Below are 15824 nucleotides of genomic sequence, written 5' to 3'. Positions count from 1 at the left end.
TCATCAAAATTAAACGAAATAAACATTTGAAATATATGAGTTTGTATGTAATGTATGAATATAATATACAAGTTTCACTTTTTAAATGGAATTACTGAAATCAATCTACTTTTTCATGATATTCTAATTTTATGACCAGCACCTGTACATCTTCTCAAAATGATGGCACAGATTCTCGTCTGGCCAGCATAGATTGCCCAGGGGGTGGCCATCCCAGTGTTTCTCTCTTTCAGTGGACCGACCAACATACAGTACCTTCTGTTTTCACAGCAGTGCTTCATCTCAACAGGTGTATCCAATCAGGAAATGATATATTTTAGTGCAAACTAATTTTGGTCGTCTCAGAACAGTGAAAGCTTTACGCTGTAATATTCTTTTGAAACGGCTGTCATCCTGTCATTAACATAAAAAGTCCTCCTTTAGCTGGTAAGAAGGGGCATACCTGTGGTCTCATGCGTGGGTTCCAGCGGACGTAGTAGCTGGTCCACAACCTTATGTGCCTGGAGGAAACCAGCGGACGCAGAACATGGTTCTGGTAGTCCAAGAAGAAAGGGTTGGTGAAATCGTCAGGCTGGCTGATGGGGAACAACATCAGATATCAGAGTTTGCTTCTTTACTCTCCTAAGCTATATCACAGAGACAAGGATTTTACCTGTTGATGTAGGACCAGAGGGACACGGTCTTGGTTTGAAACTCCTAATAAAGGAAAGAAGAACAAATCTACCTGACATTTGTCACAAATATTACGTCACAATAAGCCAAATGTTCTGATGAAAAGGGGGATTTTCCACAGGATTCTTTGAATGTGTTGATGAGGACATAGTAGCTTAGATATTTCTGGCTTACAGCGAAAACAAATGATAATCATGTGCACACCTTGGCTACCTTCTCCTGCTCAGAGTTACAGAGGAATGTACCAAACAGGCAGCTGTACAGGTGGTCCAGGACGGTGATGAGGAACAGCTCGTTAAACTCAAAGGCAGCTGGGAACTACAGGTAAAAAAACAAAAAACAAAAAGGAAAGCTTGCTATGAGAGGTAGTTTGGAGTGTCACAGACAATACAATACATAGTACAAAACATGTAAGGACTAGAGATGCACCGGTTTAGGTTTTGTGGGCTAAAACCGATTTTTCAGTTGTTGTACAGCTCTGACCTGCCGATACCAATATTTCCAATACAGATTCCACTTAAAGAACTATAATTAACAGAATACAAAATATAGTGGTGGATTTCTTGAAATCATGGTGGACTTCAATAATTAAACAAGAGAATTGTCTATTCTGGCATTTATTTTAGAAAGTTTCCATAGCAAGGACACAAGTTTAAACAGAGTATAAAGACCTGATGAAGTGGTGACCGTGAGTACCACAGAACATGAAGAATTTATTAGCCCTGCATCTTGTGGTTCAAATACAGGAAGTTCCATGAGCCAATCAGCTTCCAGGAAGTCCTCGTAGACAGACCCAGATGGCGACATAACCAGAGAGATTCAGTAATCTAAATGAAACTCATCAACCTGGCCCTGACACATTCAAATCTACAAGTATGACAGGTTCCTTCAGTAACATAAATGATATGACATCATGATCACAAACTACAAATCTGAACCAGTCACCATGATTGACACCTGTCAGTCACCCTGTGTCTCTCCCGCTGATGCTTGACTACTGATGTTGCGTTCATTGGCCGCGATCTTGGGTTGGATATATGCATTACTGTCAATTTTATAACCCAAATGCCATTGGTTGTCAATATTTTTTCCCTCTGAGATTCAAATTAATTTAAAATTGCATGCCGGGTTGGATAAAAGGGTTCAGAAGGCCATATACCGCCAAGAGACTGGAGTTTCCCCGTTAGTTTCCCCATTAGCATTTATAAAAGTAACAGTGGTCCCTGTGCCTACCTCGGCTGGAAGTGTTCCTAACTCGCAAAGCTGCTAACAGATTATAATCCACTGTGTTTCATGACAGACAGGTGGAAAACTCAGAAGTAAAAGTAATTAATCAGTCCTGTAATCCGTTCTTCTGTCTGCTGAGCTCCAGTTCAAACCGACTGCCAGCTCACATGACGGACAGCAGAGAATATTCCTCTGTAGAAAACGCCGTTTCCTTCTAACATCAATCCAGCCAGCCATTTTCTTTACCTCCTCTTTCTTTTCAGAGTGCGGGAAACTGGTGCCCTTCTCCAGCAGTCCCTGTATGAGGCGGGGAACACCCTGGACGGGTCACAAGTCCATCACAGGGAAACTGAGGCATACAAGACAAACAGCCTTTCACGCTCTCACTCACACCTAGGGACAATCTGGAGTCATCGGTGAACCTAACGGTCATGTTTTTGGTCTGCGGGAGGAAACCAGAGTACCCTGAGAAAGCCCACGCTTGCACAGGGAAAACATGTACGCTTCAAATAGAAAGGCGCCAGCAGGGAGGCAAATCTATGACCTTCTAGCCAACCGCTGCTCCACCATGCTGCTGTTTCCATACAGCTAACTTCACGTCTTCCATGCAGTAAAAACGTCCCTAATAAGCGGAGCAGAGCAGTGCTGAAGGCACAAGTTTGTCTCCAATGCAATCAATGACCAGGAAAATTTAGCATTTTTGAAGGTTGACCGGTGTTGATCGTGGTGCGGTCACAAACCAATTTCCAGGTGCATCTCTAGTCACGACAAAAGAAGAGTTTTAAAGTGCAATAATTTCCTCTGACCTGTTGGGTCATTTGCCAAACACAGTCTATGAACTGGACGAAGAGGGGCGAGCGCTCTGCATTAGTACAGTTCTCATCACCGTGACCCACACGCTATATCACAGAACAAAAACAATCTATCAATATCAGTATCAGCTAGAACACACACATAAACTATAGAAAGCTACAGTTGTGAGGGGAAAAAGTCCATCTTCTTTCAGTTCTAGTGATATTTGTATCATGTTTTAGTAAACTGATTTGATCTTTACCAGGTTCTAATCCAACCTGAAGTGAACAACAGTTCACAACAGATTTCACCGTGTTATTTATTAAATGGAAACAAAGCCAAAAATGGTAAAAAGTGAAAAACTCTCCAATCCTTCTGCTTCCACAGGATTTCAGAGGTCCAGTATCAGCCATCAAATGTGTTGATGTAACTGATCGTCAACAGTGGGATCAGCTCTAGAGAAACAGGAGTTTTTGCAGATAGGAGTGTGAGAAGAAACCGTTGCTGCTAGTCCGTCTGGGTGGGGTCAAAGGTCATTTCCAAACTATCTGGAGTCCATCATTCTACAGAACGAAAGATTACTCACAAGTGGGAAACATTTAAGACGGCTGCCGATCTCCCCAGGAGTGGACGTCCCATTAAATTCACCCCAAAGGTCAGACTGTGCAATGCTCAGAGAAATGAGCAGAATCTAGAGGCCTCAGATGACAGGTTAAAGGTTAAAGGTCATGGCTTGTTCGGAAGGGTTGCAAGACAAAGCTTCTTTTCTTTAAAACCAACATAGAAGCACGACTTAGGTTTGGATAATTTCGTCTGAATGAACCACAAGACCAAAAGACAGATGTTTACCCAGAGTGCACAGCAGCACAAACACTTCATAGCAACTGTCAGCACGGTGGTGGACGGCTGATGGTTTGGGCTGCTTACAGTCACCGAGTCGACCATGAACTCCTCTGTAGACTAAAGGATTCAAACTCAAATACGGACCATCTGTCTGACAGCTGAAGGTTGGACCAAACTGGGTCATGATGCAACAGAACAATGATCCCAAACACAGCAGCTGATCTACAGCAGAACGGCTCAGAAAGAAAAGTCGAGGGGCTGCAAGGGTCCAGTCAAAGCCCAGAACCTCAACCTGACTGAAATGCTGTGGTGGGACCTTCAGAGAGCTGAGGAGAAACTAATGTCTACAAACCTCAATGAACTGAAGCAACTTTGGAAAAAAAGTATTCTTCCACAATCCTGTGAGGTATCATCAGTTCCTACAGAAAATCACTCCTGAAAGTTCTTGCTGCTAAAGGAGGCTCTACAAGCTGCTGGATCAGAGGCAAGACACAAATCTTTGTTTAATAAAAACTGACATGATGGAGTCTGTTGTGTATTTTTGCTCACTTGAGGTTAGAGCTAAATAACTTTAATTCAGCTCAAGTCAACTTCAATCACAGCACTTCTTGAACACAAGTTAGAAAATTTAGTTTTAGAACCTGGTAAAGACCAAAAAAGTTTTATTACGCCCTGATAAGGAAAACCACAGAACTGAAAGAGGGTGGATATACTGTATATGTCAGATGTACATTATATACTATAACTTTGTAAACTGATTTTACTTCCATAAGCAGTACTGTGCCATTTTGTTGATATGATCAAATGTTTTAATATGGTAGATACGTCTTACAACAGAAAACTTGTGTCCAAAGCTAATCCACTCCTTTTCCACCAGAACCTAAAAACAAAACACAAACAAAAAGTTAATAAAATAAAAAATAACAGGACAGTGAACACAGGAATACATGTTGTTTAACTCAAACTGCTGTAGAATTTCACATTTAGGTCACTGTGTGTCAAAGTGTGCCTGAAGAACGAGTTTATACTTTTGGTCCTTCCACACTTGGTCTTATTTCAAGATGGTTCTTATTCTATCATGGTTCCTGTTCCAACATGTTCTCAACCCAACATGGTTCTTATTATGATATGGTTCTCATAGTAAAGTGATTCTCATACTGACAGGGTTCTCTCAGTCACAGTAACATTTCTAGCTCAACCAACAACACAGAGTGGGGTTTTTCCTTCCTTAATGAAAGGATACCGTAACATTTAACTGTGCCTGTGCTCTCCGTCTGATTGGTCTGACATCAAACTACATGCTGTGAGGCGAGTGTGACCTGGAAGCCCCTGAGAGTTCGGTAGTAGCTGTCCAACATCAGCATGGACAGGGCGGTGAGCTGGGCCGTTCTGTCGGAGCCGTCAGTGCAGTGCACCACCACCGAGGTCTTCCCGGACTCAACTTTATCAGCTATCTTTGCTGCCCCCGCTAACAGCAACTACACACAACAGGAACAGGGTCAGAGTTAGTGTCACACATTTCTTCTTTCTGGTATTTATGATGACACACGACTGAAGCACTGGGCTCAGTCAGATTGAAGCACACACACACACACACACACACACACACACACCCGGATGTACTCCAGCCAGTGTGTCTGGTCGATCGCAGAATGCCAGCGGCTTTCATCAATAGGTGGACAGATCACATCCCTCAGTTTCCTCAGAGACTCCCTCATCACGTGGAAGTTAGGGATTTCCAGGAAATGCAGCTCTATGTTGTGGTAGAAAGTTTCAGATTCATACCCTCCGTCTTTAGCCTTGTTGTTGATGGAAGAGACCAGAATGAAGTGAATGAAAAGACAAGGTAAATACAAACAGAAAACTGTAATTAAAAAAATCACCAGTAAAACTGTACAGCATCTGAGTAGTTGAGATGAACAGTGACTGTGGCTCACCTTGTTAGCCACGGCCCCACTGTTTTGCCGAGCATCGAAGATAATGAGCTTGTGGGACTGAGCGTTGGCATCTATGATGATTTGGAGGAAATGCTCGTCCTCTTTACAGCGGCGGTCCAGAGGTCCGACTAGCGGCTGGCTGCAGCGCACTATCGCGGCCTGAGACTCTGGGTGGATCCAGGACAACACCTGCACGAAGAGTGAGAGCAGTTCAGGAAAACAACGGTCCATGAACGCACAAGGCTGGAGGACTAAAGAAGGTGCAAAGACCAGGGCTTCCGGTCAACGAGCATGGGGTAGGACATGTTTTATGGGAGCTCTGTGGGAATGTGATGTCATTGCTTGCCATGGCTACGTATTTGAAGAGTTATCCGTATTTCTATCTCCTTAGTGCCATACCAGGTTAAATCTGAGTCTTGGACAAAAAACAAATTTGCTGAGACTAGTCGAAGGAGGCCAGGCCATCAGACCTCAGAGCCAGAGTCCCCTGAGAAGCCAGAAGCTACCAAAAAGATGCTACGGAGCATTAAGGTAATGACAGATGACCTACAGGCTGAAATAATCATCAAACTTGAGTTGCTGGTATAAGAATCTGCTAAAGAAGGAAGTGGCGATTGCTCTAAAACCACTGGAAGAAAAAGTTGCTCAGCAAACTGGAACTATTTTTGATCTTGTTAATGAGCAAAATGACCAGCTAACTAGAATGCAAGCTAATATGGTAAAGCTCTCTGCTGCTGTAGACACTGAACAAAAAGAGTGAAGACTTGAAGGCACAGTCAAGGTGAAACAATATTTGACTCGTGGGCCTGCCGTAGGGCTCAGACGGGCTTGGTCTACAGAGTTTATGGCTCAATTTCTAAAGAACTTGTCTTAAGGGGCTTAAGGAGAAACTCTGCCTGGACTGATCCAATCATATGCTACAAAACCAAAGAGAGGCGACCCACCACAACTGAGAATCATCAGGGTAACACAGTTTAAAGCCATTTGTTTTCCCTTTTAGGAAAATTTGGATTTGGGGAAAAAAAAAGATCTCATAGGTAAGATTATTATTTACAGCCCCTCAAGCAGCTGTCAGAACCGATGGCACAAACTGAATATTTTTGCTTACATCCCTCTATAATATTTTATATAATATAATGTATTGTTCAGGGTGTGGGCTACTTCACCTGCTCCCTCTTCTGTCAGTAAGGACTTCATAGCATTTGCAGCTCTGTTGACTACGAGGTTAATACTGCTAAATTCAAAGTCTGCGGCTCCACCTACTTCTTCAAGGTATATTTTAATAATTTCCTTTAATGAACAGCTCATATAATACCAGTTTACTTCATATTGTCTATTCCCTGTTTCACTAGTCACTGTTTACTAGTTTTTACACAGTTAAACTCACTGTTAGCTAGAATTGCTTTTGAACTGATTGATGTTTTTATCTCTGTCTTTCAAATGCCTCCTCTTAGAGGAAAGTTTATTCACCAATCTTATTATTAGCTAAAATTTACCTGATTGATGTTTTTATTTCTGTATATCTGTATCTGATTCTCTTGTTGTTTCTGTTGTAAAGCATTTTGGATCGCCTTGCTGCTGAAGAGTGCTATATAAATAAATCTCACTTCACTTCACTTCACAGTTCTGCTTATTCTAACAGTGCTCTCATTCCAATGTGGTTTTTTAATAGTTTACCCTCCCTGGTTCCGTGTTTGTCAGACTCACCGGTATCCGGCGCTTGGCTCTGAACAGCGCCACCTGCTGCAGGTCTCTCTCCGTCATGTTCTTGGGAAGGACTAGGATGGCAGGGTAGGTGTCACACATCTCATAGGTACTATTCACTTTACTGATGGTCCAGCTCTCGTTAGGAAGACCCTGAAAAAAACAAACAAACATCCAAACACACGATGAGACACTGTAAACAAGGTTTTATATTTCAGCATGTTTAAATCATTAAGATCGTGAAATCACCAAGTCGTAGCCATTTTGGTCAAAACGTGTAAAGAACATTATGCGCAATCTCATGCGATATAGCAAAACCTTGTGGGATCAGTTAGTGATCAGAATATTTCAGTTGCAGACTTTTAGATCTTGCTAAAACTAAACTAAAAAGCATAAAAATCGATTGACACACGTAGAAATAGTACTCCACTCTGCCGTCCGATTCGTTGTGACATTACCTGACGTCTGTAGTCTGCTGCTGGATCATAAAGCTTCCAACCGTCCACAGGAAACTGCTCCTTGTACGTGAAGGCAAAAAGAGCCTGAAAAAAAAAAAACACGTGTCAGCATTGAGTCTGCTGCTCGTACTATCACAGAAATAATTAAAGGCCTAGCATTCCTTGACAAAATGCATATTATCCACCGTCTTTCAAGACAGAATTCTAGACTAAGATCATCTTATGTTGGGAAATGACAGAGTTGTAGCCGATTTGGGCAAACCTTGTAAAAAAACATTACGATCTCAGGAAATATTGCAAGAGTATGTAGCCCTATCCAAGCCACCAGGCACGTGCTCTGAATGACCTGTATGTTCTGCTTCTCGATTCTGTGTAATGTCTTCCTTTAACTAAAGGTCAGCGTAATGTTCGGAGTGGATCACACCTCAAAGCTCTGGTTGTGGAGAGAGCTAGATAATTAGTTTGAAGCCAGTACTGAATAGAAAAAAAGACATGGATGAGACTAACCGAGCCGTGGGACAGAGGGAAGGTGTGTTTGGCCAGAACCTCCACCACATCCGGCTGCTGTTCTTCTACCACATAGGCAAACCTCGGACTCCTCATGTCCTGGTCAGAACAGAGGAAAAAGGCTGAATCTTACAGATGTTAAAAAAATAATAAAATAAAATAAAGAAATGTTTGAATTTTATGTGCTGAATGACTATGATGGAAGTTACTGATCAAGCTTAAACCGAGTTGTAAAAATATTACATATTTTTATTTCATTTGTATTACTCTCTAGAAATCTGATTTCACTTTGACACTGAAGAAGTTTTTTTTTATTGTTTTGGTAAGGACGGCCCATTTGTACTGACTATGACTGATTTATGACAGCAATAAAAGCTTAAAACATCCAAAGGGGTGGTTAATTTTTTATAGGCACTGTATAAACAGGAAAACAACAGTGTAAATGATGACTCAGAACACAGATAATAAAACATCTCTATGTGTTTGACAGACAGTGATTCTAACAGCTGTACCTTACAGAGCAGCTCAAGCCCCATGGTGGTTTTATCCCCCTGGTTTGGAACAACGAAGGACTCCATCCTGCTGATGACTCCCAGGGTCACATGAAGTGTAAAGGGTGAGTCCTGATCATACAGACTGACATTAACACACACAACACACACACACAGAGTGAACAGACGCCTGGTTTGAAACAGATTTACCTTCTCCTTGCTGCTGAAGTACAGCTTATAGTCTGTGATGGTCAACGTTCCAGTGATCAGACTGCTGAACGGACAGACGTACATAACATCTTCAACTACACACACACACAGAAAAAGAGAAAGTAACAGTTTATTTTACCTCAGTGTCTGTAAAATTTACTGTCTTATTGCCATTTCTCTGTTTTCTAAGCTGTGGCAGTCATCTTAAATCAGGTTAAGTTAATCAGTTGTAAAGGTCCATCCATTGATTATTTTTTGATAGTTTCATTAGAATTTGTCCCGCAGTTTATGAGATATTTTGCCAAGACAAATAAACACACACACAAGTGAAAAACATTATCAGCCACCTTTCAGCTGTAAGCGGCAGGCTTGGAGGAAATGGCTTTGTAACGTGAGCGGGATAAAATCCAAATAAAGCTTTAATCTGTACCTTCAATCTGGATGGTCTCTCCAGGAAGAAGAGGCACCTGGTTCTGTAAAACCTTCAACGGAGCCCCATATCCCAGAACCTGAAGGCTCTGCAGAGAACACAGAGCAGTTAGGACACTCAACGTGACCAGCAGCTCATCCTGTGCCAAGAAGTTCATTTCATGGATGGATGGATGGATGGATGGATGGATGGATGGATGGATGGATGGATGGATGGATGGGAGATGCAGCTCTAAGCCAGCTACAGTTACACAATCACTGCCCGTTTACTTCACATAAGACAGACTAAAATAAACCGTGTGTGGGCTGAACCGCAGAGCATTTATCTCAGAACAGGACTTACCCTGGAGTTCAGCTTCTTGAACACCTGCAGGTTAAACACATAACAAAACACAGTATTAAACTCACATTCTGATGAAAGAACGGATGACAAATACAGTCAGTTTTACTTTGTGGGGTATAAAATCCCCAAAAGGTGTGTGAACGTGTTTGTTTGTCTGTCTTTTAGTAAAATATCTCATGAACTACAGGGCGGATTTTGATGAAACTGATACAACTACAGCTGATTAACTTTCGGAGTCAACCCAATTTAAAATGGCAGCCGCAGCTAACTGACCTTTGCCAACAAAAAATGGATATACCTTAGTTTACTTTACACATATTGAGCTAAGATTTGGTCTGGAGATAGCTGAGAGTCATTCCCAACACATGCTGTGATTGCACGAGGTCTCTGTTTAAACTTAGGCATGCCAGGTGGGGGGTTATATGGCTCCTTTGAGGAAGGCTAGTTTGCTTTCAAAATGAAACAAACTAAACTTTGTTAAATGTAAAACTGAATAATGAAGTGTGTCACCTTTATTTCAAATAAATTGTATTTAGTGGTAAAAAAAAAAGGAAGTGGGGGTGGGAGGTGGGAGTAAAATGGCTCTTTTGGTTGGAAATCTTGCAGACTCCTGGTGTCACCACGTGTGTGTGTGTGTTAGCCTGTAAATGTGATATTTACCTTGCTTTCCCTGCTCACAGTGTCAGGCGGGATGGATCGGGACATCTGATTGGATATTGTGGCTGCTATCAGCTGTTTACACCAATCCACATGAGAACCTGCTGAGCTACACAAAGAAAAAAGGTAAAACCAAACGTTAGTTTTGCTTTCAGTTTCACTGACTTCAAGCCAGACATGACTGATAAATTAGTTCCAAAACAGCTGGATCGTTGTGTAAAACGTAAATGAAAACTGAACGAAACAATGAAATCACTTATTTTCACTTTGACATTGGAGTTTTTGTTTCTTTGTTATGAAGGCCAATTTATATTGATTATGGTTGATTTATGAGAGCAATAAAAGCATAAAACATCCAAGGGGGTGAATACTTTTTACAGCCACTGTAGATCCTGCTCTGACGATACGAGGAACAAGATTAGAAGTGGTTTGTGAATTCAAACATTTTGGTGGTATCACTGATTCAAAACTCTGCTTTAAACAACAAACCAATCAAATGTAACGTCCAATTTTAGATCCATAAGAGAAAAGTTAACGTTTGCCTAAGCTGTATTTGAACCCCGACTGTCTCACATGATGGACTGTATGACACCTGTACTGACATGCAGGACAGCTCTAAAACCGGTTCAATTAGAATATGAACAAGCGTTTAAATTTCTTGATAAGAGAAACAAACACCCATCATCCCTGTAGGATCCTAAGAAATCTAATTTACTGAGCTGGGAAAGTGTGATTAAACCTGCAGACTCTATCCTGGTGTTCGAACCCCTCTGTGGACGAGCCCTGCTCCACTACAGGAGTTTGGAAAGAAAAAGGAAACTCGGAATAGGTCCAGCAGGGCGAGTTCCATTTCGAGAAGAACCTTTGGACAGGCAGTGTTTTCATATCGCGCCTCTCAGTGATACTGACTGAAGTACGTGATCTGCATACCCTCAGCTCATTTACTAAACATCTAAAACTCTGGCTGTTGGACACTCAAAAAAAAAAAACTGCTCCCACAATCTGACATAATTTCACCTGCTTTTCTCCTGGTTTTTGGCTTTGAATCAATGGGTAATTAACAGGCTTCTGCAGAACATGAAGAAGTGATTTAACCACTGAATCAGGTGTGTTGGAGCAGGGAAACAAGGAAAACATGCAGGATAGTGGCCCTCAAGGACCAGGATTGGAGACCCCTGTCGTAGACCCACCTCCTACCTAACCTACGACCCCAGCCACGACAGATTACATGCTTGTGGTTTTGCTGTAGATTCCAGTTTCTTAACTACAGTAAAACCTTCATATCATGTAAAACTTTTATAAACTGATGAACAATAAGATCATCTTAAATAAATCAGGCAGAGCAAAACCTCTTATTATTACACCAAGTAATCTAAGGCCAAAAAATGGGTTTTTAATCACTTTATTGAACTGTCAACAACTTTGTGTGCTCAGTTCTGTCTTATTACTGATTGGCTAACTGTCTGACAAACTTACCAATCAGTTCATCAATCAGTTCATCAATCAGTTCATCAATCAATCAATCAATCAATCAATCAATCAATCAGTTTACAGTTTGGAGCATGTGCTCCACATCTTCTTTCTGTTTTTGGTGTGTTTCTGTAGCAGCGCCACACACGGGCCTGGCATAGTTACTGCAGTGTTTGGATTGTTTTCTGGGTTTCTGATTGGATGGAAACATTTCTAGAAACAGTGCTGCGTTCACGAGGAAAAATATGAGTTTGGAAAGCCGGAGTTTCCATATGGACGGGCCTCAGCCTCTCTAAAATGTTCTTGTAATACCCAGTCCTCTGACATGTTGCTCATTAACCCCACCAGCTGCAAAATGCTGTGTTTTCTTTGTATTTCTCCCTGAAACAACTTTACAGATGTGCTGCTGCCATCAAATTCAAAACTAACTTATTTTTTTCCCAAAAAATGATGCAATTTCTTAGTTTCAGCATTTCATTTTTTGTTTAAACTGTGTCTTCACTGTGAATAAAACGTGGCTTTATAAGATTTGTTTTTTTTTTATATTTAACACAGCTTCGTCAGAACTTTGGTTGCAGTGTTCCTCCCAGATGTTCGGTTCTGTCAGTCTTTCAGTCTGCCTCCTCCACTTCCTCCCCTCTCTAGATGAAACCCCGGCAGGCCTCTGACAGAACCCGTCCTCTCCGTCACCGAACCGACACCATCGTGCTGTAGAACTGATCCGGGCCGGACTCACCTGTCCGCCTGGGTCCCGGTGGGGGATGCTCCGGTCGGGGAGCACCAGGGGGTTCTGATGAGCCCGCTTCCGTCCGCCGCTCCCGTCGGCCCCGCCGGCCCCGCGGCTCCGGTCGGTCTCTCCATCTGCCGAACTGTTCGCCGGGAACAGCCTCTGCTCCGGGCTTCCTCCGAACCCGTCTCCTTTTGGTTCTGTTGGCTCCGCTGGGCCGTCGGGGACGCGCCTGTGAAGCGGATGTTGTGGTTTCCTTGTGTGTCTGCTGCTCTTCCTGTTTCACAGCCCTCGTGCAGAGATGCACCAATCAGACCGCGTGACGCGCGAGATGAAAGCGCCGACAGGTTTTTTTCTGTTTTCCATCTTTCTTCACGAGCCAGAAGGAAACAAACACACAAAAATGAAAAGCCTAGTATTAGTAAATAAAAGAATGCATATCGCCCGCCACCTGTCACGGCAGCGTTTTAGCCTGAGGTCCTGCTCTGATGAGACCTGATGGAGCTGATTGGGTCAAACTTCTGTTAGAGGAAGTGTTGGGGATGACTCTACTGTCACAGTAAAACTTACACCAATGTCTCTAAAACTGGTTGAGTCATAGTAATTTTTGTGTTAATGTTGGTTAGTGGTGGCGGTCGTCTTGAATTGGATTGACTGAAAAAAATAAACAGTTAAGAATGTAATGGTCCAGATATGTGGACACGTTTTTTTTGTACCAGGGGTGTCACTAAGGGTGGGCCCGGCGGGGCAGAGGTTCACCACAATCAAATATTTTACATACTTCTTTTTTTGTTGTCACATACAAGAGCTGTTGCTTCCCAGCAACAAGGTTGCAGGATTGCATCCCTGGGCCTTTCTGAGTGGAGTTTGCATGTTCTCCCTGTGCACATGTGGGTTTACTCCTGGTATATGGATGGATATTAATATAATAAAGGAGATTATGTTGCCAAATAAATACCTTTGTTAAAAGTACAAATACTCCTTTTAGTTTTGGAACCTCATATTGTGCATGAACTGACTACATTACAGATTTATTATATCTGGTTTGTCTTTGATGGTCTGAAGCTGGTTCAGTCGGTCCAAAGGGATTTGTTAGTTTGGAAGGTCTGCTGAGGTGTATCTTATAGATCCCACTGAATCATCCCCACAAAAAAATTAAAAATAAAAATTTTATGGTTAGCGAGTTGATACTTTGGGAGTCGGCATTGATGATGAACAAGAAAAATACCCAAAATTCTATTCGCCATCTAATTTTTTACTTCTCATTCGTGAGATAGCTGCAGCATTGAACTCCCGGTTTGAGCAAAGCGTGCTGGAATTTCCTGTAGGCACAAAGTAATCTTTTTAAACAACCTACTGGTACTAAACCTATGTTTTAAAGTACCTATATAACAAATATCAGCTGATTTGATCCATCAGCACATGCTTTTCTAACCTCAGTAACTTGGTTTCATACAGAAAGTGCCTCTCAAAGGTGATGCGGCAACAAATTTAATCTTTTGAACAAATAAAGATTATTAATAGTTAAATAATATCAACTAATTGATTCATATTTATTGTTACCACTAAAGAAGGTATTACATTTGTAAAACATTTGCAGAAAGTCTCATGGTGATATGTAAAAAGAACTGAATTATTTATGCTAATTTTTGTTACGAGTTACAACTTTTCACATTGTTCAGGTAACTTAAGGACATTAATAATCCAGAATCATGGATTTTATTCAGTTCTTTAAATGTTTTGAACAAAGACATATACGATCTGGGTATGACTTAAAAAATCCTCAAGCTCTTTCAAATGAAACAATTTGTTTTTAATTAAATCTTGTGTCACAAGATCCTGCTGCTGTTTTGTGGGTCAAAGCTGAAGGGTTTGGACACTGTTGTAGAAACCAGGGACAACATTCAAGTAAACAATGCTCTGGTTTCCATTTATTTTATGAGCTGTGGTAACTTTGGTGGCCCACCCACTTTCAGTCAGACCCACCAGGAAACTCATTTGACACTGGTTTGTGTGATGCATGCTGTTAAAGAAACAAAACCCACAAAGATCACTGAAATAACTTGAAACTGACAAAAACAATAAGAAAAAATGAAAAAAATGACAAATCATTGTTTTTTGGTTCAATAGAAGTATTTCAAATAACTAATAAAACGGACCTTGACTAAAATAATGGTGCCCCTAGAAAAGATAAATAATTTGCTCACAGGGACATGTTAGACTAAGGTGTGTCCTGTAATCAGCATCACAGCTGTCTTTAGTTCTGTAAGCAGTCTGTCTGTTTAAAGGGTGAGAGGTAGTCACAGTGCTGTTTGGTATCATGGTGTGTAACACACTGAACATGGAGCACAGAAAGCTGAGGACAGAGATGTCTCATGAGCTTAGAAAGACAAAGATTGACAGCATGTTGAAGTTAAAGACTATAAGACCGTCTCCAAGCAGCTGGATGTTCCTCTGACTGCAGCTGCTCTGATTATTCACAAGTTTAAGGTCCGCAGGACCGAAGACAACCTCCCTGGACGTGGACACAAGAGGAAAACTGATGACAAATTGAAAAGACGGATAATACTAATAGTAACCAAAGAGCCAAGAACAACTTCCAAAGAGTTTAGAGATGATCTCCAAGGTCAAGGGTCATCAGTGTCAGATCACCCCATCAGTTGCCGTTTAGTGTTAAATGTGGCTTCATGTCACAATGTGTGTGGTTTCTTTCATTGGTGGGTGTGGCCTGTTTGCAGATCCTGATTAGCTTCAGCCAGTTGTGCTCGTTTCTGTAGGCCTTTTTAATCACTAAATGACAGTTTCAAATAAAAAAATAAATACTTACAGGTGTGTTCAGTTTTCATTTTATATTGCAGCTCAAAGCTAAAGTTTCATAATTATACTGCGCAAACAAATAAAAATTAAATACAAGCAAATATTCAGTCAGAAAACCTTAATTTATTAAGAGATATTTACATCGAATGAGTTATTCGGAAAAAAATTATGAAGAGAAAATATTTAGGAAAAATACATTTGAAATGTATTTAAATTGATGCCTAACAATTCGTACATTTTTCATGTATTACAAAGCAGGTCATAAAGCAGGTTAAACTCCACCCTGTAGGTTACAGTATTGTCAACTTGAAATGAATAAAGACTACATGTTTTCTCAGAGTCACCATTACAGAACCAGAACTTCCACAGAGAAATGACACCAAGAATTGAAAAATATTTACAACTGTCATTTTCTACTGGGTTAGCAAATACAAATAAAAATATATATATATATGACCTTTGTTAAAAATTTATCTGAACCAAAACTACTTTCCTATTTTTTTTTGAACGGTGAGATTTCACCCAACATAAATAAGAATA

At 41.1% G+C, this 15824-nt stretch overlaps 1 protein-coding gene across 1 annotated transcript in view; it reads right to left on the bottom strand.

Annotated features, from left to right (window-relative positions):
* mtmr1a (myotubularin related protein 1a) overlaps window positions 1-12850 on the bottom strand; it is a 17133-nt gene extending 4283 nt beyond the window's left edge. Inside the window, exons 1-17 of the mRNA XM_017427093.3 lie at window positions 12477-12850; window positions 10274-10379; window positions 9614-9637; window positions 9272-9359; window positions 8842-8936; window positions 8653-8763; window positions 8141-8239; window positions 7634-7717; window positions 7179-7328; window positions 5472-5660; window positions 5148-5333; window positions 4854-5012; window positions 4367-4414; window positions 2706-2798; window positions 877-990; window positions 653-696; window positions 443-575 (exon numbers count right to left, since the gene is read on the bottom strand). Of these exons, the coding sequence (XP_017282582.1) occupies window positions 443-575; window positions 653-696; window positions 877-990; window positions 2706-2798; window positions 4367-4414; window positions 4854-5012; window positions 5148-5333; window positions 5472-5660; window positions 7179-7328; window positions 7634-7717; window positions 8141-8239; window positions 8653-8763; window positions 8842-8936; window positions 9272-9359; window positions 9614-9637; window positions 10274-10379; window positions 12477-12601 (1848 nt within the window). The 5' untranslated portion in view covers window positions 12602-12850. The remainder of the gene's footprint in view (window positions 1-442; window positions 576-652; window positions 697-876; window positions 991-2705; window positions 2799-4366; window positions 4415-4853; window positions 5013-5147; window positions 5334-5471; window positions 5661-7178; window positions 7329-7633; window positions 7718-8140; window positions 8240-8652; window positions 8764-8841; window positions 8937-9271; window positions 9360-9613; window positions 9638-10273; window positions 10380-12476) is intronic.
* Window positions 12851-15824: the final 2974 nt, after the last annotated feature.

This window comes from Kryptolebias marmoratus, linkage group LG7, assembly GCF_001649575.2.
Source record: "Kryptolebias marmoratus isolate JLee-2015 linkage group LG7, ASM164957v2, whole genome shotgun sequence".
Lineage (NCBI taxonomy): Eukaryota > Metazoa > Chordata > Actinopteri > Cyprinodontiformes > Rivulidae > Kryptolebias > Kryptolebias marmoratus.
This window is presented reverse-complemented; position numbering and strand designations above follow the sequence as displayed.